The sequence below is a fragment of the Erithacus rubecula genome, assembly GCF_903797595.1.
Source record: "Erithacus rubecula genome assembly, chromosome: Z".
NCBI lineage: Eukaryota > Metazoa > Chordata > Aves > Passeriformes > Muscicapidae > Erithacus > Erithacus rubecula.
The window spans coordinates 7,033,619-7,058,686 of NC_136661.1; the positions used below are offsets into that span (position 1 = coordinate 7,033,619).

Here is a 25,068-nt window from a genome sequence, read left to right on the forward strand (position 1 = left end):
GCTGCTGTGATAGGAGAGCCGCTCTGTCCATTACTCTGTGCAGATTATTAGTCTCAATAACAAACATGTCACCTGGCAAGTGTCTTAGCTGCCTAGAATGCTGCTGAAGTAACTGAAGAAATATTCATGATCTGGCTGGCAGTGGTAGTGTAGCATACTAAAGCTTTCAACTTAGGAGATACATAATTTTACTTTGGTGCTAACAATAATTGAGAACAATACTTCAACTGCTTGACTCGTTTTATTTTTATCCCCTCGGCTGCATTTGAGTTTTACAGTGGTTTCTCAGTGGTTTCTCATTCTTGTAGACCTCTAAGAGGTAACAGACAAGATTGAAACAATTATACATATAAAATTACTTATGTTTACAAATTTTTGGCAATCATAGTAACCCGTTTTTTCCTATTGCCATTGCCCCAATCACTGAAAAAGAGTGTGTACAATAATTTACATCTGAAGTATTTCAAAGTGCTTGGTAGTGATTTTCCAATAATTATTTACAAGTGGCCTATAGACATATGTACAGGTGTTACACAAGTTGTGGCTGGAATATGGCTTTCTATGGAAAGTGCTTTATATTTGGTCAGTGATGTTACTGACTAACCAACCCAAGGGTTACTGATAAAACTGTAACCACAAACAGCTGAATTGTTGTGGACAGGTATTTACAGAGTTGTTAAACTGTAGAAAATAACTATTTACACAAGTGTTCCATAAATACAGAAAGTATCTTCTTTCTTCCAAGAATGGAGGAAGTCCTTCAGCCACAAACCTGGTTACTATCCCCAAAGAGTGTAAGACACAAGTAAACTGAAAGTGATTGCTGATCCAGTGCTCACGCCATATCATCATCTGTGCTGACTACAGATATCTGTGAAAGAGTAAGTACAAGTTAGCTACAGTTGCAGTAATAAAAGACAGAGCAACACACATCATTGCTAATTCTGCAGGCTAGTGACCACATTCAGCAGATTACTCCATCCCAGGTAAAGACACTAGTTGCCTAGCACAACTTTAACCTTGATTATAGGGTAAAGTTGTCAGTTGATTCAGCCCAAGTAGTTTGTCTGCAGCTTTCAAAAGCAGAGACCTTTCCTAAATTCAACTCAGGCATAATTTGGCAGTCTTTCTACTCTAACTATTAACCTGGAGTCTCAGATATAATAGGTTAATAGGCTTACTTACTGCAGGGTAGGTGTGTCCTACTGAACCACTGTGTCTTCCAATATCAATTGTGAGGTCCTCTTCCGTAGTTTTTAGGTAGACTGGATTATCAAAATTCATGCTTTTCATGTTCTTGTGCTGCCAGTTACGCCACATGAAGTAGCCAGCTGCTGCAGCCATCATCAGCAATACTGCAGGGAGATAGAGATTGCAAACATGGAGTACAGTCAGGTCAAGCTCCTAAGAGTGCCTTGTCCCACCACATGTGGTCCAAAAGGCTAGTAAATGCTATACTCACCAGCTGGGAGAATGATCCAAGCTGCTGATGTTCTTCCAGCTGCAGTTACTTCAGAGGCTGCACCACTAGTGTTGAATCCTGCATGAGAATTTGATGCAGTGAGCTTGCATACTGACAGGCTGGCAGATTGTCATGTGAAAGCATTTCCCAAATCCAGAAGCTCCTATTTGATTAGCTTCTCAGCAGCACACTGCTAGAAGAGCCTAACATGCTTCATCGTGTATTAGTTGAAAGCTTTCTTTATTGCTCACTTTCTCTGAGCGCTCCTGGGATTTCATGGAACCTACAGGTTCCACACTGTCCTATGAGAACTAAATCTGTTTAACACATGCTCCAGCTGTTACACTACACAAATGATCTGGCCTGTGTTCTCTATTTGCATGCAAAGGAGAAAACTTCCCAAGTAAGCTAGTTGGTCAGTTTGCATTTAATTTGTCTAATGTTTAGCAGTGTGAGTTATTGGGACCAGTACCTCCAGGAACTAGTCCAACAGTTGGAGATTTTTCTGTTGTGCTGGTATCTTTAGCCTCAGTGTAAGCCACAGTTGTTCCAGTACCTGAAACTAATTATAGATCAAGAACTAATTATAGATCAGTTAATCCTGAAGTTCTGCAATGGCTTTGCTATGAGAGCCATGGTAGTGAAGGTTTAGCAGATGGCAAAAATGATCATGCAGTTTGTTAGCTTCACTGGGAACACTGACATTAACTATTTCACTAGCACACTCTCAGCAGAGTTCTTTATGAAAAGAACAAGGCCAGATGGTTAATCAGGAAAGAACTGCAGGCATGTAAAGTCACAACAGTTATAAGCCATCCCACCCCTCACATAAGGTCTTCTTTTTACCATTTTACTTGTTAGATACAGACTTTGATACCTACAACAATCTTACAGAGCAGCCAAGAGAGGCCAGCATCTTTGCATTTAGCACTCTGTGGCAGTCAGAATCAAAATGCAATAGTCAGTGGCACCTCGGAGTTTCCAGTTCCACTTCACTGGATAAAGCAAGCTTGCTGCATAGTCAGTGCTGACAACAGTATTACAGCAGCATGTTTATCTGGACTGACAAGGACATACAAACTCTGTCGGACAGTAACATTAGCTCATCACCTTTTACACACTGTGTATTTTTATGTACAGCCATGTCAGTTTATACCCCTGTTTTACAAGAGGCTGAGTATGTTTCATCCTTGTGCTTGCTGTCTGCAGAAAGCCATGGATGTACAAGGTCTTGTGGCAAATGATGATGAGGACAAAGAAGCAAAGCATGGACTTTGAACAGCAGCTGTAGACTCTGAGGGTCGTATTAATGCATAAGACCCTCCCTTCCAAGATTAATTATATCAGATTAATTTTAGCAAAGCTGTCAGCCTATACCACTATTTCCTTCCCACAAACAGGTTCAATACTCTTCTACTCCCTCCCCATTCATCCTGGAAAAGACCACAGTTGTGTTACAGTACCTGTACATCTCAGACCATCCTCCTGCAAGAAGTACCCAGCAGGACATGCACAGGTGTACTTTGGAGAATGTTCATTAATCTGAGGAGCAGGAAGGCACAGGTAGCTACAGCCTCCATTTGCCATGTTCTCTTCACACCAGTTCCTACCTGTTGGTACAGCAATTAAGGAGTGAACAAGAGTGAGCCTTCATGCTCCAGATGTGTAGCAGAAGTATTTGCACAATAATTGTTTTAGATTAATCACTTGTCTCAGCTGGTTATAGACTTATATCTGCTCAAGAGAGCAATTGCAACTAGAACTCTCAATTCCCAAGGGGTTGCCTATGTTAGAAGCTCCAAGCAGAAGTAGAAATGGACAGCTGTACAGAGAAGGGATACCATTTGCCACCATCCAGGCAGGGCAGGCTTCTTACAAGTATACACTGACTTAACTATAACCTGTACCGAAATTACCTGAAGGCTGAACAAGTTCATGATACACAATGATGTCCTGTGCATCATTGAGGTTGTTAACTAGGGTAACCAAGTCGGTTCCAGTAAATTTGTTGGCACCATAGACTGCCTCATTCTCTCCATCAATCCAGTACACACGGTCCTAGAAGACAATGCCATTGCATCCCCATTACCTCCATGATGCCATCAGCTCCATCATTCCTGCCACATACCAGCAAGAAGAGGATCTCTGACAATGACAAGGAAGTCATTCTTACCTCAAAAATGGTTAGAGCAAGAGGATGAGGAAGGAACATATGCGACTTCAGCACAATTCTACGATCCTGGCCATTCAAGTCCACACTTGACAGCATGTGTAGTTTAGAATCAAGCCAGTACAGACGGCTTTTTACAAGATCTAGGAGGGGGAAATCACCACATATTTAGTGTTCACATGGAGGAAACCTCCAAAGCTTGCTGCAAGAATTGAAATGCACACAGGTTTGAGAATGGTGGCGGTGATGCCCTAGTTTCTTACCAGGACACAGAGGGCTGCTGCAGTGATGCCTATGCGGCCTGTGCCTCAACTATAATATAGAGCAGTTCAGGAAAAGTTACTATTTCAGTATCTGAGAAGTGCTGTTGCCTGTTGCAGTGTCTTCAGGCATACAGAAGCTTCCCTTTCTCAGAAGCTGGAAATAGATTTCTGAAGAATAACCTTGACTTTTGTAGCAAAAAATTGCTAAAGCTCCAGAATACCTCTGGCACAGAGACAAGTTCAACATACCTAGAGCAATTCCATTAGGCCATTGGATTTCTGTTGTCACAAGCTGCTGTCTGTCAAATCCATTCATTCCTGCTTTCTCAATTTTTGCTGGCTCACCCCAGTCTGACCAGTACATAAAGCTGTGAAGCAGAATTTATGTTGTATGATGTACTATAGTACTGTGTAGTATTACTCTTTATAATAGATCAATTTTTTATTATGACCAATAACTAAGGCTACCTAAGTCAGTTATCACAACATGTGGTTGGTAGGTCTGCTCTTCCAAAAGAACCTGGACAAACACTCACCCAGAGATGGGATCTACAGCAATAGAGGCTGGCTCTCTCAGCTCAGAGAGAAACAAAACCTTTCTTTTTGTGCCATCCAGGCTAGCCACTGAAATGGTCTTTGCAGTTGAGTCAGACCAGTAGATGTTCTTATAAACCCAGTCAACAGCAATTCCTGCAGGGCTGTGTACGTTGTTCAGGATTCTGATATGTGTTCCAACTTTATCACGGGTATCAACAGAGGCACTGGAAAACAAGAATTACTTGCTTTCAGCCACTTCTTCCATTGGCACACCTCAGCAAAAACTGCACAAGATTTCAGGTAGAAGATGCATGTGGAACTTTCCATGAAGCGCCTTTTGTACAAATGTAGCAGCAGTTACTAGGAAGTGCAATAAGCAATGCACATACACATTGCTAGCTGTGGGAATTTGCATCAGCTGTACTTTCTCTTTAGGACACCAGGAATCTAGTCTTCACTACCAGAGGCTAGAGAAATAGCTTGGGTAGCACATGGGATGGTTTAGGGAAGTACACTAGGTTCAGAAGCTAAGCCTATTTACCTGAAGATTGCTTTTTGGCTGAAGTCTGCCCAGTAAAGCTTTTGTTCAGCAATATCAGCATCTAGAGCTATAGAGTTTCTTAGCTGCTCTACAAGCTGAATGTATTCTTTTCTCTCAAGGCCAATCTTCCTGATGTCCCGACGGTTGGTGAAAATTAGACTTGGTTCTTTCCCTGTGAAAAGAGTTCAAAGTGTTATCTGTACTTCTAGATACTCAATCACATGCTTGTCTTTTACAAAAAGTGTTAGGAGTCATCATATTTAATATTTTTCCATTCCAGACTTGGTAGGAGATTCTGACAGAGGTCTTGGCTGTACCATACCTCATCCTTTTCTCCCTCCACAACTTGATGGGGAGGATCCTCCTGCCCAGGGAGCAGACACAAGCAGTTTATGTCAGGCAGCTTTAAGTACTGTATCATGGCATCATTCAAAGTGTTAGTACTGATCAGTAACAACAGCTAGTGTAAAAACCACAGTAATATGAACAGTGCATCACTTGCTGACTCATTTTAAAGTGGCGATATGAAAGTCTTACGTCAATACTCACCAACTGCCTTGCACACCCCAGTAGCAAGATCCATCTGATAGCCACGGCTACATTCACATTTGTAGCCCCCTTTCAGGTTGATACAGATCTGACTACAGATACCAGGGTTCTGACATTCATCAATATCTGTAAAAAAAAAAAAGTTTAATTTATGCTCACCTCCAGTATCACCAGTGGAGTCCATGTTAAACTACTAGATACTTGCCTCCACAGGTTCTCCTGTCCAGAAGCTCAAACCCAGCTGGACAGTCACATTCATAGCCAATAATGAGATCTCTGCAGATATGAGAGCATCCGCCATTGTTCACCAGACATTCATTGATGCCTAGAAGACAGAATTGGCCACTTCTGAGAAGGCATGCATGTTTGGTCTTATAGACTTTACCATGGAGCACTTCCCCAGGTACACACCCATGTTCTAACAATGCCTGCTACATCTGAGAAACTGTTCTGGCACATCAAGTCACATGCAAGAGAATCCCCACAAATTCACATTCAGTCAGCTACCAGCACCTTTTCTGTGTTACAAGCAGGCAGCAATAAAGATTGAGGCACCTGAAATTTCAGTGTTTCTAATGCATTCAAGTACCTTCCTGGCTACAGAGAAATCATCCTATCAGCCAGTATGGCTAGGATAAAACTAGCCTATTAACTAGGCTGGCCTCAGTTTGCCATCAAAAAGCACCAATGGGCATTCCAGCTGACATCTGACAACTCAGAAGCTATACCCAAGTACATCTAGTAGTCAACAATGTGCAAAGAGTTTATTTACTTACCACACTCCTTAAGGGGCTCATCACTCCAGTCCTTGCAGTCTCTCTGCTGGTTACATACTTTATTGATATCTATGCATTCTCCACTTCTGCACTTGAATTTGCCAGGCCCAGAGCACTGAATAACTGACATAATGAAGATTGTGAGGGTGGCTACCAGCTTCAACAGATTCTGCAAAAGTCTTTATTCTTGCTCAGTTCCATGCTTACCATTGTTACAATTTGCTTCATCTGTGCCATCCAGACAATCTCTCACACCATTGCACTGCCTACTCCCATGGATGCAGTTCCCATCTTCACATCTGAACTGGTCTGGTCTGCAGGTCCGAGAAGCTGAGGACACAACCATTACAGACTTTTACTCCTGAGGTCTATTGAAGTAGAGGAAATAAGAGAGGAGTCAAGCAGTATCTCCTAGAAAAGAACTTACGGCAGTTGATTTCATCACTTCCATCCTTACAGTCAGGATCTCCATCACAGCGCCACTTTTTGTGGATGCATTCACCTGAGCCACACTGCACCTCATTGGCAGAGCACTTCACAGAAGGTGCAGGCTGGCGGCCACATTGCTCTAGAGACTCATCTGAGTGGTCAGAACAGTCAGCATCATCATCACACACCCAGCTGAGGGGGATGCAAGTCGAGCTCTTGCACTGGAACTCATGAACTCCACACGTAGGAGGTGCACACTCCAGCTCATCACTACCGTCACTGCAGTCATCTTGACCATTGCAGACAAAGCTCTTGGAAATACATTGCCCACTGCTGCATGTGAAGTCTGCTGGACTACAAGTCACATTGCCTGGGGTAATGGAAGTAAGAGAATAGTACATTATCACAAGCAGGCTGACTTTTGTGTCACGGTATTTTGTTTGGCAGCTGTTAGCTGACAGAAGATCAGCATCCTGTTCACGACAATAAGAAAGCCTAAATGACTACCTACAGGACACCTGGATTCACAGGTGTGTGAATCCTCCTTGCCACTGGCCATTTTAAGTGATAGGCATCAGATTTGAACTACTGAGTGAAAATAACTTTCTGAAATAGCTGGTCTGTCCTGTGTTTCAGATTGCACTTCAGAAAGCAGGGTCCAACTCTGTGAACCAAAGACATAAGGTAAGAGAATTGCTAACTCAAGAATGCAGACTAAGATTAAGGTAGTCTCATGGTCAGCGTGTACTGTAGTTTGAAATTAAAGTGTTTTGTGATGGTCCCCAGGACAGCAGTGTCCCATTTGCCTGGACCAGTGGGGATGATACACCAAGATCTTGCCCAAGCTGATCCCGTGGTTAAGCAAACCCATGCAATTTATGTCAGTACAAATTAGGCCGGTTTAATAGCAATGTAACTAACAGCTCATAGTTTTATCAGCTTCATTAGAAACACTGTCTGTTGATTTACTTTTAGATTAGTTTGCTGAGTAAGGTGCCAACTCCAATGACACACTCCAGCAAAAGTCTGGAGATCTGTGTCTCATTAGGTCATTCAGGTAAGGGGGTTCTGATGGAAGCCAACCCTGTGGCTTTGGTTACAGAAATATGTCTCAGAACACATCAGAAAACTCATATGTATGCAAATTCTTTTGAATAATCCAGGAATCCTGCATTCTAATGCTGCAGTGGCAGCTCTACTTGTGTACCAGCCTGAAGTTCTGCCCCCACCTTGCTACCCAAATATCAGACATCCAGCTTCCCAGATATTTCAGGATTAGCTGTAAAGTAGATCAGCTATGCCCTCAACTAAAAGTTGCTACTACACTTCAGGAGACAATTAATTTGTTAATGAAAGCAGCAATTTCAGAAACCCACTAGAGAACAAGTTCTGACAGGTGGCTTGCCAGGTGACTAAACCTACCTCTGCCAAAATTAGCAGAGAAGAAAGATACATTAAAAAGCATACACTACTGTAGCTCTTAACTTAGTAGAAAAAGTTTGGTTTAAGTGGCTCCAAAATAAAATGAATATAGGAAAGATATTGATACTATAAAAAATTTATCTTCCCAGGTGTACTGCCCAGATAGCTCCTTTCCAGACAAGTTAACTTCAAACGGAGTTATGCAGTCACAATTTTTCTCCTTACCACAATTCTGTTCATCTTCTTCACTGTCACAGTCTTTTTCACCATCACATTTCCAGGATACTGGGATACATTGAGTTGACTGAGGACCACAGCTGATTTCATTTACCCGGCATGTTCTCGTATCTATTGAAAGAAAGTTTGAGTTCAATCTAAGAGCTCCTGATCTTGGCTTTCATCATTTGTGCAGAAAATTGAGACTGAAAGGCTTCAGGTCTGGACAAAGTTGCAGTTATTAGGTGCCAATATCTGTATACATTGATGAAAAAGGCTATACTATTTTGTAGTGTTAAGTTAAAAAAGATGTTTCCAGTTCCAAAGAAATTAGTATTTTAAGGGTACCTTTGCAGTGGTAGCATTGTGACTGCACACCAATTACACTGCAGCAGCTTGAGCTACAACAAGTAGTAGTAGGGAGGAGTAATGCCAAAGTGCACTAGGACTTGAGGCTGAATTATTCCCCATCATGGATTCTATTCATACAGGAAAATGACAGTTCCTGAACATATACTCCTTGATGAGTTATGATACTTCAGACCAGAGTTGCTAATCCTAACACCTCACAGTCAAGCCTCTGCACTATTGCTTCCCACACCCAACACACAGTCATATACCCAGTTCCTACATTAGCTCTGGTAGTATTGGGACTGCACTTGCAAAGTAGTTGCCTTGGAGAACAGCAACCACTTGGTGGACAAGCCACAGTGACACCCAGGCCTGCCACATTCTACTTGCTGCTTCTGACTGTGAATAAAACCTGGTACTTGCTTCTCTTACCAGTACAATGCAAGAGTGCCCACTCAGTTCTGCATCTTTTAAGCAGTGAAAGACTGCTTAAGACCCTGACAAAGCCAAGCACTTAGGAAGCTGCTCCCCAAGACAAGTTTGTCTTTGCTTTAGGAGGAGAGCCAGACTGCAAACTGGCAAGAAGTCAAAATGCATCTCCCCACAGGCTTGGCTACACCACCATGCCAGGTTCACTTACGGCACAGTTCGGAACTCTCATCAGAGCCATCCTCACAGTCCGGATCCCCATCACACTGCCATCTGTTAGGCACACACTGACCACTGAGGCACACAAAATCAGATTCGGCACATGTCTTCTTCACTGCAAGGGAGAAAAAGGCAGTTGTTTAGGAACCAGAGCTTAGCTTATTTATTGCTAATCAGCTTTGTTGCCCTAGAAAGTTATTTGCTATCCTTGGTTTGTGGGTGCCTGGTGTTGTTCCTCACCAGCCTAGTAAACAGTGCTGTTGAGCACTTCCTACAGTTATTCTGTGCATAGAGAAACATTTATATTCATATAATAAGGCACTAAAGGACCAATATTGCTAAGGAGACTAATCAGGTTAGTCTATATTTGCTGCTGCTTTGAACAGATGAGTTAAAATAAGGTCTGTTGATATTAATATTTAGGTTTTGAGTTCTGAGTTTATAGTTGAGGCACTTGATTTGCCATTACAGAAGCATGGTACTATGTAACCCCAGGGTAATAGTTTAGGTCTGCTTGAGGAGACTGGCAGTTCAACCACACTAGTGGTGGATATAGAGTATGCTTTGCCTGGTCTCCAAGTAAATCTAGTCATCTATCTTGGCTTCTATGTCTGCTTAAAGCAAGGGTTGGCAGCCAAAGCTAGACTTAATGTTTACAGGAGACACAACAGAATCACTTTCACATATAAAACAGGGCTTTTAACCATAGAATAGCCAACAGCAGAGTGCTAATAGCAAACATTTCCTATTTGTATTAAAGAAACACCTGATCATAGGCTTATATTCTGGTTCTGTCAGTCATCACTCTCACAAGGGAAGAATTTTGGTCACAAGATTAGTCTCAGTCGCCAGTTGCAGGAGAGTTAGGTAACACTCAGAAAAATTCAATTGCTTCAGATGGATACAAGGAATCAAAAGTGGTTATTCTAAGGAATTAGTCTTTGTATTCCAACTGCCAGAAGTGCTGGATAGGATAAGCATCTCTCCAGCTATCCACTGTTAAGTCCCCACTTCCAACAAGCAAGTACTACTACAGAGGTATTATTTTGATTACTTACCACAAGCACTCTCGTCACTGCCATCTGAACAGTCTTCATCCCCATCACATTTCCAGATTTGAGGAATACAGCGTCCATTACCACATGCAAATTGGGATTCTTCACATTTTGTTCTCGCACCTTCAATGAAAGAAGGAACCTAAGCCTTGATACTCTTAAGCAATATCTTCTCGTGCTCCCCACTGATCAAGAAGCTAGCCAGCCCAATAAAGAGCATAATACGAACATGAAACCAGATCTGAGCTCCAAATCTTTGCAATCACCCTATTCAATCATGAAAGCAGAGCCAAAAGCTTTCCTTTGCAGTATAAGTACAGAGTTTAAGCACCATAACCATCCACCTGCCCAACAGCAGCAGTCTCAGTGTTACTCTTATTCAGTTTTCCTCTTCAAGACACGATCAAGCCTGCAAAAACGTGTGTCCACAATTACTTCTGCTGTCTTGCACCCAGCATCACATTGTCAAAACTCTTCAAACTTTAAGCAAGCTGGGTTTAAATATGATTAATGTCAAGCTGGATTAGCATTTCAATGCTCTGCTTCTAACATATTACAGCAGAATCCTAGACATCTGTAAAGGAAACTTAGGTAACTGCTTTATGGCTGAGAGTTTTCATGCTTTATATGTTACTCCTCAAACAGTGGCACCCCTTTGGGTGCCATGTCTCTATATTTCTTGGTATACACCAAAAGAAGTGTGAAGCCAAAAGAGCAAAGTAATTTATCACTTTCTTCTGGAATCAAGTCCATTGTCTCACAAATGGTAAGTCTTGATTTGTTAGTATGCTTGAGTAAAGTACAGCTTTCTTTAAGATCCTTAGAGTGCATTTTCCAGAGTATCTTCAGCTCTACAACTGTATGACCCCATCCCCCAAGGGAACATGCTTTGTTTTGGAAGCCCTGTTGTAATTGTCAGGCTGCTAAAAGAAGCCTGCATCCTCAGCATCTAAGCCAGAGCTGTTCCACTTAATGCACACAGGCAAGTGTGTAAGACTGTGCATCAGTATTGGCTGCACAGGCCTACAGCACAATGCAAGACTCCTGATCCTTCTTGGTTTATTGCATCATTGGTGAGGGTGCTTTGTCCTGGCATTCCAAAGCTCAAAAGGCATCGAATTTTAGTTAGCATCCACTATTTTGTATCCTCTCTGTATGACACGCAAAATGCAAGACAGTTTCCAAGCAGAAGGAAGGTACTCAGCTGTTTTACATTATATAGGCTAACCATCACACATGAAGTACTCACAAATGCGGGACAGTAAAAGCAAGAACATGAGCACTTCTATCTGCTGAATGCCTCATGTAAATCCACGATCAAAGACGTGAAACAGAATCTTACTGAGTTTGGCTAATGTTTTAGTAGCCTTAATGGAGGAGCAAAGCAGTAACCCAGTTGCTAGAAAAAAAGTCAAAAACTTTTTTTCATGGGACCTGTGTTCAGAAAGTACCAAAAATCAGAATATGAGCTCTCGTGTATACTGTTCCATTCTGTTTCCTTTTCTGGTTGAGAATTACACCAGCATGTGCTTTCCAATAGCATGATTTTGTAAAGCTACTACTGCTATCTGGTCATGAGCTGTCAATTAGCTCACCTTGTGCTAGACAGCACACCCCAGTCACCTAAGACTGGGACTAGCTGCCACAATCAGAAGCTTGTTGTAAGTTTGATACTTGTTGACCAGCAACCTCTAAAAGATGGTTAGAGACGTGAACCCTGATGACATATTTCAGGTTTTACTGTACTACTACTTAAAATATGCAACTCCTGCTAGTTTTGGGACTTCCTCATTCAGGCATTCGGAGTGAGAACAGCCAACCTTTCCCAAAATAGCATACAGAGAAGATCCCACTAAGGAGATCCCAAAATAACTCCACAGTCCTTAGTTAGTCCATTTCAAGCTAGAATAACCAGAAAAGGCTTGCTAAAGCTGCCTAATACATTGTGACTTACAAACACAACACCATTTTGACCAAATGCTACAGGGAAGCTACGGACAAGGCTAACAGAACCCATAGCTGAGCTTGGAGTAACAGCTATAACTCTACAATTACAATCCTAACAACAAGCCATTCCAAGAAGGTATCATTGCTTCTGCAGTTAATACCAAGTGAAATGTCAGAGCAACTACTTTTAGCCCACAAACTAGTAAAAAAAAAAAAAAAAAAAATCGACAAGGCCTAACACCTGCCCAGGTGCACAAAGGGGAAGGTCAACATCTGCTACTGCTCCTGAAGATGTCTGTCAGATTCTAACAGCCACTTGAAATGAACTCCAGTTAAGATGATTAGTTACAGCCAGTAATTCTGATCCCGTCTTACACCAAGGACCGTTCGTGCCAGGTAACCCTTTAGTTAGATACTACCAGTCTAGCCCATTGCTACTTGAAGCAATGGAGTAAGATGTCAGTTGCAGCTTCAGTCACTAGACACCTAAAGATTTTTGGATGAGCACCAATTAGCCACTAATTTAAAGCATCTCTTTATGTGCTCTTCATACACCAGAAGCACCTTCACATATTTTCTTTTCCTTAGAATATAGCTTAGGCTTAAAAATGTCAAGAACCAGTCAGACCCTGTGATTGCTAACACATTTTACTGTTCCCCAGGTAAATTCTTAGCAGAAGTTGTCTCATAAGTATCAATGGGTGCAGGGTGAAGGCGCACAGTTACACTGACTACCCAAGTTAAACTACCTTTCTCCATATCTCTGCTATCACTGTTAGTCTCAGCCCCTTAAGCAAGTTGCCAGATTACTTGTCTGGGCAGCTTCAAACATGTGACACTTGTGTACTGTCATCTGACACCAAGTCCCAGAAAAGCTTCCAACCGTGATTGGGAAACCTTTCGAGAACTCATATACGAACTAGCTCAGGCTTTTCCCAGACCCCAGCAATTGCAACTACTAGCAGAAGAGAGCTAATGGGGCCACCGACTCAAATTTAAAGAACAATCAGAATAATGAGGTTAGCTAGTCTACTAATTACACTCCACTGTGTATCTCTTGTGATGATTTCTGAGCACAGTGCAGTAGCAGTTTCAGTGCCAGCCAGCTTGGTCCTTCATTCTACAGTTCTTTAACCATGTGTGTTGCAGATCAGGGATGGTAGCACCCTACAATGCTGGGAGAGGTGACTAGGCAGACGTTTCTCCTCTCTCTCTTTGTACCAGAACTGGATACAACAACGTGCTGGCAGGGCTACCGGATATATCCAGTGTCTGAATTACTGCACACTGTTACACAAAACACAGCCAGTGCCAGACACTTTAGGCCTATTTTAGGCCAACAGTCAGGAGATTTAAGAGCATACGACAATGCAGACCTAAAATGCCCACCTCCCACTTGGGAGAGAAGGCTGTAGCTCAGCTCCTCAAGGAAGAAAGAAGTCAACCAAATGATTACTACTTGCAGTTAAGAGTAAAATATCTTTAAACGCCCACCCAGCTGGCTCGGTGTGCAGGGCCCCTGCCAATAGCGGCACCAGCTTCTGCGGCGGGAGGCAGTCCGAGCAGGCCACGAGCAGCGCTACTGGCGAGCGCCCAGCGCCGGCAGCACTCAGCCTTGCCACCAGGTGGAGATCCCTCACGGTGGTTACCCTAAACCAGAGCCGTGCCAAACACCGCCGGGTAACACAAAGCCTAAGTTGCACCGCAGTTTGACAGCACCTTTAGCGCCGCGAGCTTCCCGAGCGCTCCTCTTTCCCCCTCCAAAGCACAGCCCCAGTGCTCCCGACCCTCTGGCGGCAGCCCCAGCCCCTCAGCCCTCCCTCTCGGCATCGATCAGGAAGCGGGGCCCCTCCCGCAGCAGACGCGTGGCTCCCGGGGCTCAGTCCCCCCTCACGGCTCCCGCCGCCCGGGGCCCCGGGGGGGAAGGCGGCGCCTCACCCGGCTCGGGGGGCGGCGGGGCCGGCGCGACGGCAGCGCCCCCTGCTCAGCCGGGGGCCGGAGCCGGGGCCCGCCCCGCTCCCCCCGGGGCAGCGGGCGGGCAGCCCGAAAGAGCGGGAGAAAATAAGGAGAGCGAGGTGAAAGGAACCGGCGATGGGGGACGAAATCGCCGCGGGGGGCAGCGGCGGGAGCTGCCCCGGCGGTGCGCGCCCCAGCCCGCTCCCCCAGCCCCGCACTCACCGTCGGCGGCGGCGCGCAGGCAGCCGAGGGCGAGCAGCAGCAGCAGAGCCCAGCAGCGCGGGAGCGTCCGCCGCCCCACGCCGCGGCTGTCGGCGCTCGGGTCTCCGTGCTGCCGGTCCGGCCGCATCGCCGCGCCGGGGACAGGGTGCACGGGCAGGCAAGCGCTGCTGCGGGCGGAGAGCCGAGGAGCAGAGGCGGCAGCCGGAGACATGCACGGGGGGAGGCCGTCCCCGCGGCGCTCTTATAGCAGCGCCCGGCCGCCCGGCGTGCCCGCTGGTGACTCACGGCGCTGCGCCGGGCCCCGGTTGGCTCGCCAGCACCGCCCGCCCCCGCTACCTCCTCCGCGGCACCTGCGGCCGCCGCGACGCGCCCGCACACCGCTCGGCGCGGCTCGGCGGGGCACGGGCGGCGCGGTGAGTGGCGCTGCGGCGGCGCGGAGCGGTGCGGTGCTGTGCTGTGCCGCGGGCAGAGCCCCCCCGCCCGGCCCTCCTTCCGCAGGGCGGGGACGGGCACGGCGCGACCCTGCTGCCAGACCCCGCACCGGGGCGGCGGAGCGCGGCAGTCCCGGCGGGAGCGGGTCGGACGCGCGCCGGCGGCGGCGGCTTTGTTTCCCCTGCGTGTCCCCAGCGCCGCTGCCGCCGGCCGCGGGAGGGGGTGCGGCTCAGGTCCGGGCGTGCCGAAACCCGCGCCGCGCTCCGGCTGCCGCCGAAGACGCGGTTCCGCCACGCGGTGCCCGCGGCCCCGTGCGCACATACTCGCGTGTTTGTGCGGTTTTCCCTCCCTCTGTAGCGGAACCTGATTTTAAAACGAGGAAGGCGCGGCTCTAGAGAAAGAAAAGCACTTCTGCGTAATCCGATTGTAGTTAATTAGTAATTTTACAAAACAGTATGTCAAAGTCGTGTATTTACAAGCGTAACCTTGTATTTGAGGAGGCGAATTGGCAGTTTTATACCACGTTTGTAGCGTTTTATACATTAAATTCGGTGAAATACAGATAGAAAAGAAGGGCTGGTAAAATGCAAAGTTGCGTTTGTACACAGCACTCTTAGAATTAGAAACTCTGCTTTTCTAAAAAACCTATTTTTATATACTTGCTAGTTAATGGTGGTATTGTGTGCTGTGCTTTTAATACTGTTGTACAAATATAAACCTCAGCAAGCAGCTCCATCAAAAAATGAAGAAACTGGTTGCTGTTTCTTCCCTTGGAAATGAAGTCTTGATTTATTAGCCTAATACTATAAGTCTTTTCCAGTAACATGAATGATTTCTCCAGTGAAGCGAGCATCTTTGATTTTCCATGTTTCCTCAATGTCATAACATGTTTCTTTGTATATTATTTGCAGAGTGAAGCTCTTTTTGATTCACATCCAGTTGTATCATGACTACACTAAAGACAAGCCATACTACTGCATGAATAACTTTGGAGTGGATTATCTCCTGCAGTTCGTTGTACACACCATCAAAATGGGCAAATAGCTGATGTATCACAGACTTGTTTAGGAAGTCAAGATTTGATTTCATGTAACTGAAATACATCTGGGGATTATATTTTTCATACGTGTGTAAATATGAAGAGAGCAGTTCTAGTATTTGCCTTCCTACAGCTCCTCTACCTCATGGCTTCAGGGGCAAAGACTGTTTTCCCAGCCTGCCTGGTATGTGGCATTAGATGCTACAGCCTTGTTCTTGCAAACATATGCTGCTTCAAGCAAGAAAAATCTATTGTGTACACAGGGGTTGACTGGGGTTTTCAAGAAGGTGGTGTAGCATAAGTAGTGTATTGGAAACATAATTCTCCTTGCAGATCTTCAATAGAACATACTGCCTTCAGTGCTCACTGCTGCATGGTCTGCTGTGCTTTGAGCTGAACAGCATGTTCATAAATGTCCTACTGTCTTTACAGAAATGCTTTACAAGACACATCCTGAGTGCAGCAATACATAAGAAGACTCTAGTCATGCATAAATACAGTGCTGGACATACCTTGGTGTATCCTGGTAGCTGATGGCCTTCCTTGTTTGTCTGTGGAAAATACAGGTTTAATGGAGAGAGAAAAATTATTCTTTGGGCCCTGTGTTATGGCTGCTCCATGAGCATCTGCACCTGGCTTTGTGATGGGTGTCCAGCTTTCTATCTGGGATGTACCTAGCTCTAGGTTTTGGACTCCAAAGCAGAACTTAGTATAAAGTAATGTTTACAATTTCAATTATATTAAAGTGCTTGAGTAAGTTAGTGCATGAATCTTGTAATCCACAGGTTTTAGTGGAATCTCCATAAAGGGATCTCAGACAGAAACATTTTCTCCATCCGTAGCACTATCCTTACAGGAACTCTGTTCAAGAAAGTGGCAGGAATCCTGCTGGATGCTATGAGATGGTCTGCAAGATGGGAGCCAGCTGCACTGAGGTTTCATGCCTTTGCAACAGCTATAGCCTTTCAAAGGCTTCCTTCATGTGGGAATGGAAAGGTATCTGGGGGGTCTGCAGCTTGTATAATGAATAGAGAGTCACTTGTTCATACAAGGATACGATCCAGAGTATATCTGTACAGGAGAATAGGATAAGATTGTGGGTTTCTGTCTGTTGAAAGTACATACACATAGGGGAGTAGCAGCAGGAAAGCACCCAGGATGGCCTAAGGTTTAGAAAGGACACTGAATATCCTAGGGAATGGGAGCTGGCTCTTGTAATTAAAACTCTTCTATTCATTTAGTCAGGGAAAATGCATTAACATTTGCTTTGTTTCTGCTAGTGACCTGCAGTCTGTTTTTTGTGATGCATATTTGAGTTAAACTTCTTCAGCTTTGAGGAAGTCAGGAAGCTGCAGACAGCAGGTGGATAGGAAAGTGCACAACCTCAGTACAGAGAGTGAAGTGTGAAGGGAAACCTGGCATTGACACCTCAGTTAAGCAAGTATTAAATATTATGCATAATTTTTTTTATTACTGCTAATTGTTTTTAGCAGAATCTCCAAGTCTCCACCCTGTTTTCTGGCTGTAACTGGTGAATATTCTTGAATATATGATGTTTGCTTGAAAAGGCTGGAAAGTACTGCCAAGAAGCTAAGCAAACCACTTAGGCATTGCCTTCATCTTAAAATATGACACAACAAGAAAAAGTATCATATTACCTTTCCTTCGGGAATTGTGGCAGATATTGGCGCCCTGAGACTTTCCAACATCAATTCACTGGTAAATGAATTTGGACTTACAAAAAAGCAGATAAGTGGTCCCATCCTTAGGTTTGGATCTTTTGGGATAATTAATTTACTCTCTTGGTTATAGAGTGTAAAATCAACTTACAAGAGAAAAATAAAGAACAAAAAGGACCTCCTGGAGTACACGTAACATGAATTCAGTGTGTTTTGTTCCTTTCTCTTTTTTGCCTTAAAGACCATATAGTCTTCATTTCTAAATGAACTCCTGAAGCACTGGGATTACTAATTCAGCCTCAGGTCTTAAATCAGTGGGAACTCTTACCTTCAGCTGCTTTGGTGGAGAACATGAAGTGAGGATGTGTCTACAGTATTCAGCCTAATCTAGTAAAGAAAAAGAAAGTTTCATGGGTAGAAAAAGCAGCAACTATATGTTATGGGATAACACTCTGCGTTAGGATCAGTTGCAGAAATATTTTCTTCATTGTGTGCTGGCATTAAAGACATTAACTGCTTATGAGATTGCATGCCTGAACTTACAGTAAATGAAGGAACTGTGTTCATGGCTATATTTTGGATGTGCAGAGCCAGGATCTGTATTACTGACTTCAGAGGAGTGGAGAGGATGAGAGAGAGAGAATACATCCTTTGGGAATAATTTAAAATAGGTATGTGCATGAATCCTGATTCAAGTGATTGTGTGTCTGTGTCTGAGGGATAAATTGGCCTATTTTTTTTTTTAAGGCTTCTCTACAAACTGTGTGAAGGTTTGTACTCTTGTTAAAAAGTCCTGCTTGTGTCCATATTCTGTCTGTAGCTTTACACAAAAAGAAGGGGAACAAAGAAACACATACAGAACTTTGCAGTAAAAATATAAAATTCTTGCGTTTTTTAGGATATCTAGGAGTGAATCAGAACTCGCAGAAAAGTTTCCTTTACCCACCGTCATCCTCTAAGTTGTAAAAAGGAGGCAGAACTTAAGTTTCACTGGTGATTTAAATCCCCTTTTGAATTATTTTTTAAAAAATCATTAGTGGTACAAGAAACATATAGGAGGATAGAGAATACATATTTCTTTTGGCTGTATTCTTCACAATGGCTAAAACAATGGATACAATTGCCAACATCAACACCAATTGGAATTTGCTGCTGATTTCTGTGAGGACAGGGTTTCCTCCTCTGTGCTACAAACTGGTCAGTTTTCTTTGTATGGTCATTAGTTAATGGGGCTCCTCTGTTTGAGAGCATGTGTGATATGAACACAAATGCATTTTTCTTAGTGTTACAATATTAGAAGACTTCATAATAGCCATGTCATGTTAGGAACAGAACCTTGGAAGCATTTAATTTGCTTTCAAAACACAAGTTTGCATTTCATTGGTGGTACTGTGCAGTGTGTAAGCCTAGAACTATAGAGAATTGTAACTGATAGTTTGGAACCAAAATTTCCAATATGCTTTTTTGTTTGTTTGGGTTTTTTTTTTTTTCAGTAACATATGACAAAATTTTAGTTGTGAAGAAAAGAACCTCCATTACTGTCAGATGCAGCATAGAATGTGGCTTCAAAATATACCCTTACCAGTTTCGCAGCTGTGCACTTTTTATATTTATCTTCAGAAATGAGAAACTCTTTAGAATAGCATGCCCTTGTGTAACACCAATTTTGTATGTTTGGTAATAAACCAAATAAAACTTGATCTTGCTGATACTGCAAGGTTTATTATACAGAAATTGGAGTATATTCTGATCAGATTCTCCTTTGAGAAAACCTGCTAGGGGAAAAATTCCTCCGGAAGTGCCTGTTAGTAAAGTTTTCCAGTGGAAAAAGAGGAATTTGAAATTTGTTTTTCTTTAATGTACACTGTATAGTAGTCTGTAGGTTCACCTTTGTGGCAATATGCATGCATGCACATGGTAAATCTGACATTTTGCTCCAAAAAACTCTATAGTGGAGAAGGATATTAATATTTGTTTTCTTCTTTAGTAAGGATGAAAAATGATGTGGTGCACTATAAAAATAAGGAGTGTGAGAATAAAGAAAGTGGGTTAAACTTCTAATTGTGGTGTTGTGTATGTAGAGCATAAAAAAATAGAAGGGGGAACGAGGCATTATTGGGAAGCTTGGAGTAGGCCATGATGTTCTTGCATTATTTTGGGAGCATTTAGATTTGGAGGATAATGTGGAAGCAGAATGCAGTGTATTATCCTGAACATAGAAATCCCAGAATATGTTCTTGATTTACACATAAGGTGACAGATGTTGCTGAAAACCTGTGTGTACCTCTGTGTAAGGAAAAGCAGCAGAACCATGCTGGGGAAAGTCTCGCTGTTCTGTGCAGATAGACTGTGGAGCTTGCTGATCAAAAAAAGAACAAGCTAAGGACGTAGTGAGAGAACTGCCCTGGGCTCATCAGTTATTTGGACTTAACAGTGGATTGTGTTTTCCATGTCCCATAATTCTTGCAAAGATGATTTGTTATTACACTCTGCAGTGCCTACTCACATTTTAAATGCAAGTACCATTTTTCATCAGTAAGAGTGTTGTAAACCCTTGCCATTTTCATTCATTAGCCCTTCCTCTTTCCCATATGTTTGAGTTTCACAGTCTTTTTTTGGATACTCTTGCTAGGGAAGAGGTGTAATATTCGACAGGCAAATGGTCAAGCTTGTCTCTGCTGCAGGTGGTGTTTGGCAAGAAGTGGTAGACAGAGTTACAAACTGAGGAAATTCGATATAACAGCACTCCCTTACATTTTAACTTAAATTGAAATTGATCAGTACTAATGCCTTCACAAGATACTATTATTCTGCATATTGAAATATTGTTAGATTTTGCTTATGAAGAATTGTTTCTGTGAAATTAAATGATGCAATGAAATACAGTTTCTGAATCTATTTCAGTGGTATAATATGTATAATAAAATGTGTCTGCCTTTAGCAGCACATAGACTTCAACTCTGCAGGTTGAAAATCAGCCTTCCAAGGCCTGGGCCATCTTAGGACATACCCAGATAGGATAGATATAAGTATATTCTATCATTTTAAGGTCAATTGTTTCCTTGTTACATCTAATTTCAAAGGGAAAAGGAGGGTTTCTTGATTGCTTTTTGCTCACAATGAGATGTTTACTCTAAACCTCATCAAGCGTACCCTGATGTCTTGTTTCTGTGTTTCCTTCTAATTTACACAGAGAATTTTTTTATTATCTTAGTTTTGTTCCTGTTGCTTCTGAGACTGAGATTTGTGTTCGGTGACTGTGCCTGACATTCTTCCCTGTCCTCTCTTGCTCTCTCTTTTCCAAGCTAAGCTAGCCAGACTCTTTTAGGCTCTTCACTGTGAGAAACCCTTCTTACCATTTCGTCTGGGATCATAAGGCCCTCTCCCAGCTTGAATCCACCTGTCCTGGGCTTGACTGAACAGAAAGATACGTGGTGCTCCAGGGGTCAAAGAGCTCTGCAGTAAAACTTTTTCAAGTTTTCTATGCTGACATTAAGCTGGGACTGATAATTTTCTTTGCTGGAAGCACTTGACTGATACCCTGTGCTCTCTCTCTGGTTGCATCAGATGGTGTTGTGGTCTCTGGTGCAAATATCCACTCACCCTATGTATTTATTGAGGAACAAGTGTACCCTTATAATGAAAGGGGAGAAATGGATAATTCTGCATGGCCATTCAGAGACATCGATACAATTTCTATTATATTGTTTATGTGTCAGATGTCTGTTGAAGTGTGCTGTCCAGCTTCATGTCCTTAGTTTTGTTAACCTCCTTTCCAATTTCTAGGTTTAAGATTGGTGATAATACTGTTTGACAGGTCCCATGGCTGATCACCTTTTAATAAACTCCCTTATCCTAAAGTTTTCTTTTCACTATTACTCCTCATCTACTCCTCAAGCTATATATGTTACCCCATCAGGCAACTCCTGTACAAATTGCCAGCATTTTCTGCTTAAATAATAGTTTCCCATGTCCTTCTTTAGGTTCTTTGCTGAGTGACATGTGGACTTGATCTAGCTAACTAGCTGGAAAATTCAGATGGCTTTTGGAAGAAAAAGTGAAGTTAGGTGGGCACAATCAAATTCTGGCCAATCCCAATTGCTTTTCCCCATTTTCCAAGCACACAAGAAGCTTATGAATCTCTCTATTCTCTATTTGTTCTAAAACTTAGTGTATTATTGAAGTTGAGACTGTAGGTGAGTGGCTGAACAGTTAGAGAAACTTCTCCCATTGTCTTCCTTAAATGTAAACAATGTTCATTTTGTTATTCTAAAGCACATCTTAGGATAGAGACTCTTTGACACTGCAAGATATTTGGAATTTCATCTCTGCTTCACTTTTTTTGGTTTGTTTTCTTTTTTTCTTTAACTGTCCTACTCTTGACAGCATTGTCATTGTTCTGTAGGAATGTGAATCAAGTATTAATTTACTTAAAGAGCTATACTTAGAGGATCTTTGATCTTAATATTATGTTCAGTATGTATGCAATAGATTTTCTTTTTTAAATTTATTAATACATATAATGATCATTTGAAGGAATTGCGGGCTCTTGAACTCTCTAGTTCTCTCAAGTTTTTTAAAATTTTGTCTTTTACAGTTAACTACTTAATTAATTTGATTTAAAGTGAGTTGGCTGGCAATCATTCAAATAATATTTTACAAATTCTGATGTGGAAAACTTAACAGAAAGAAAACCCCTCAACTACAGCAGTGTTGGTTTATTGGCTACCTGGTGAAGATACACCCGTCATTCATGTGCTGAAGTAGCCAGACCTGACAGCAATCAGTAGTATATTTTCCTGCATGTGGAAAGTTCAGGGAAAAATACAAGCTTCTGTCATATCTTTCCTCCATGAAACACTGTAGAGCTGTGCCTGCCATCCTGTCTGGTAGCCCATATCAGACACCAACTCTACACCATTAGAATCTTTCTGTTCCAGACTGATTTTTATCTTTTTTCCTGAAGTTTGTCACTTCCTTAGAGTGTGAAACTACTGCACTGTTGTAACCATTATTTCATTTTACCAAAATTCTTTAAAGTATAGGTAAGTATCTTTTCCAAGCTGTGTTTTTGTCATGGTTGTAATTTTATCATGTCTCTGTTACTGCTTGGAGATCCATTTTATCATGATCTCTGCAGTTAGTTTCAGTGTCCATACAGCACGGCATCTCCTGTTACAAGAAGATCAGTCTTATTTGCATATAACAGGTGATTGTTTAGGCTTTTCAACTGCAGTTACCTTCTCTTTTTTTTCTAAGAATATGGCTGTGAAGATACTGAACAGCAGCCCAGGATATCTAGATTCAGTTTATGGCTTGTCTTTGTAGAAGTATTTTTTGAAATGTTCTTGTGCAGATCACCTTTTCAATGCCTCTTTGCCCAGGAAAATGAAGGCACTTCCTGGGGGTATATCTATCAGTCCTTGGCAAAGGTTTAAGTAATTTAGTAGTAAATACAGTAGAAATAGTGACTGGTTATGGTTCAGTCCTCAGAACAGCAGTTAATACATAGCCAGATATATTTTGTTTTTTTCAAAAATAAAAGCTTTGAAATATTTCAAAATGCATAAACCATCTTGTAGAATAAATGCTATCCATGCATTTCCCAATGGTTAGTATTATTATTATTGTAGCTCTTGGCTATTTTCAGGTAAATACACACCACTGCTCAAATTTTAATTTTATGTTGATATATGTAAAAGGGAATCTTTGTCACCTAGAGGTGACCTAAGGTTTTGTTAATAATTTCTGTTCTGAGATCCTGCTTTCAGACTGATGTTCTCATTACTATTTATTAATTTAGCAAAAATTTCCTTGTTCTTGTATTACTTACCATGCAGTTGAAGGAAACTGCCAGATTTTGGGCATTCATTCTGAGAATTCTCAGAACTTTGCTTCTACACTCCAAGTTTACAATGTGTGATTTGCCATTTCAAAGCCTGTGCTTTTTAAGTCTTATTGTCACATAAAACACTACCTTTTCTCAAGTAATAGTATTAAAATAATGAGTTCATATAGCTGTGATTTTCCTAAAGTTAGAATGGTAAATTCACCCAAGACCCCTTATAGCAACTACTATTAAAAATAGAGATGATACAAAGCCAGTAATGGATGATGATAGAAATGTAAGACAGCAGAGAAAGACACTGAAAGAACTGTGTTAAATGGAGGACTCAGGAGATTTACAGTTACAGACTATAAATAATTGCAGAGATAATAGTATAAATGAAAGGAGGGAATTACCTGCGTTCTCAGAAGAAAGAAAGACAAGGTGCAATGGCCTGAAGCTGGAACAGGAAAATCTCAAGTCGTAAGAGAGTGTTTCTCACAATGAGAGTAATTGTGCAGTGAACTAGGGGGCAGTGCAGTGGCACTGCAGATGGGTTACTGAGGCCATGAGTGTTCCTGCAAAGTGGAGCTGGACAGATTAGGTTATGTGGATGAGCTTCTCCAGCTGCTAGTTCTTTCAAGAGCTTACAAAAATCAATCTGTTTCTCTACATCATCTTCATAAATCCTTCTACAGCTGCCAGTCATGTTGGACCAATGGGCTATCCTACAGAAATGCCTCTTTGCAGCCAGCATCGTGAATCCCAGTGGATCCAGTGAGATAAGGGTCTATCTTGTCTCATTTTCTACTGAAACTCAGTATGATTTCTACTCTGGTTTTCCCAACAGATCCCATTTTTCTCTCGCTGTTGCTTACTCAGTGAATAAGTTCTCATTATCATCTTCATTGTCATGTTCAAGTGCACTGCTGTGCTTATCTATTGTGTTAGCATCAGCAAAACCATGCAAGAGAGGTCCAGTGTGACCCTAACCTATTTCTTCGTTCTATGTATCTCACTCCATTTGTTGCTGTGCTAGTGACGCTATCTATCTCTGACTAATTCCATCAGGTGAATACAGCTGGGGAGTTTATCTAAACTTTACTTGGGTTATTTGGAGGAAAAAAAAAAAAAAAAGTGTCAAGGTCTACTTGCATTTGGCTTGGCTACAGCAGAAGCCCTTGCGGTGTTAACACATTCCAGGAAAACATTCTGAAGAAAAATCTTCGGAAAACTCCTGATCCCTTTTTCTCTCCTGTTGGGAATTAGAAATTCTAGGTCTTCATGAGTGCAAATTGCCAAGAAAAACTACCCCTGTTTTATCTTTGGTGGTTTTTGCTAGGTAGTGATGGGAGAAAGCCAGAAATGTCATGCACTGGTCTCCAGGCTGTCCACCAGTTTCAACAGCTGGTACCTGATAGTTTGCCCTTGTTCATAGTTGTTGCAGTGTTCTGAGCAAGTCACAAGCAATGAGACTTCCTGCTTTTAACCTGAAAATTAGCTCTGAAATGGTGTTAGTCTCCAAAAAAGCAGCCCCAGCAAGAAAC

At 42.5% G+C, this 25,068-nt stretch overlaps 1 protein-coding gene and 1 long non-coding RNA gene across 3 annotated transcripts; one reads left to right on the top strand and one right to left on the bottom strand.

Annotated features, from left to right (window-relative positions):
• Positions 1-224: 224 nt before the first annotated feature.
• Positions 225-14,847, bottom strand: VLDLR (very low density lipoprotein receptor). Of its 2 annotated transcripts, XM_079330014.1 has the most exons (19): positions 14,545-14,847; positions 10,423-10,542; positions 9,357-9,479; positions 8,375-8,497; positions 6,726-7,097; positions 6,506-6,628; positions 6,299-6,421; positions 5,728-5,847; positions 5,523-5,648; positions 4,974-5,145; positions 4,432-4,656; positions 4,145-4,263; positions 3,636-3,775; positions 3,379-3,520; positions 2,926-3,072; positions 1,935-2,024; positions 1,463-1,540; positions 1,186-1,355; positions 225-871 (listed from the first exon to the last, which is right to left on the bottom strand). In XM_079330014.1, the coding sequence occupies exons 1-19, from the start codon at positions 14,753-14,755 to the stop codon at positions 836-838; spliced, it is 2,760 nt and encodes a 919-aa protein (XP_079186140.1). In that variant the 5' UTR covers positions 14,756-14,847; the 3' UTR covers positions 225-835. The 2 variants fall into 2 exon arrangements, with proteins under 2 accessions (XP_079186140.1, XP_079186141.1); XM_079330015.1 differs by lacking the exon at positions 1,935-2,024 and having other exon boundaries at positions 14,545-14,846.
• LOC306814212 lies at positions 14,817-17,885 on the top strand. Its single transcript, XR_013777114.1, has 2 exons — positions 14,817-14,957; positions 15,888-17,885. It is a non-coding gene; the product is annotated as an uncharacterized lncRNA (long non-coding RNA).
• Positions 17,886-25,068: the final 7,183 nt, after the last annotated feature.

Bases quoted from the DNA above. Each gene is read 5' to 3' on its own strand.
- VLDLR (XM_079330014.1), bottom strand. From the start codon at position 14,755: ATGTCTCCGGCTGCCGCCTCTGCTCCTCGGCTCTCCGCCCGCAGCAGC. The intron at 10,543-14,544 runs GTGAGTGCGGGG...CTTTCATTGAAG, and splicing joins CCTGCGCGCCGCCGCCGACG to GTGCGAGAACAAAATGTGAA. The intron at 3,776-4,144 runs GTATGTTGAACT...TCCCCCTCCTAG, and splicing joins GCCTAATGGAATTGCTCTAG to ATCTTGTAAAAAGCCGTCTG.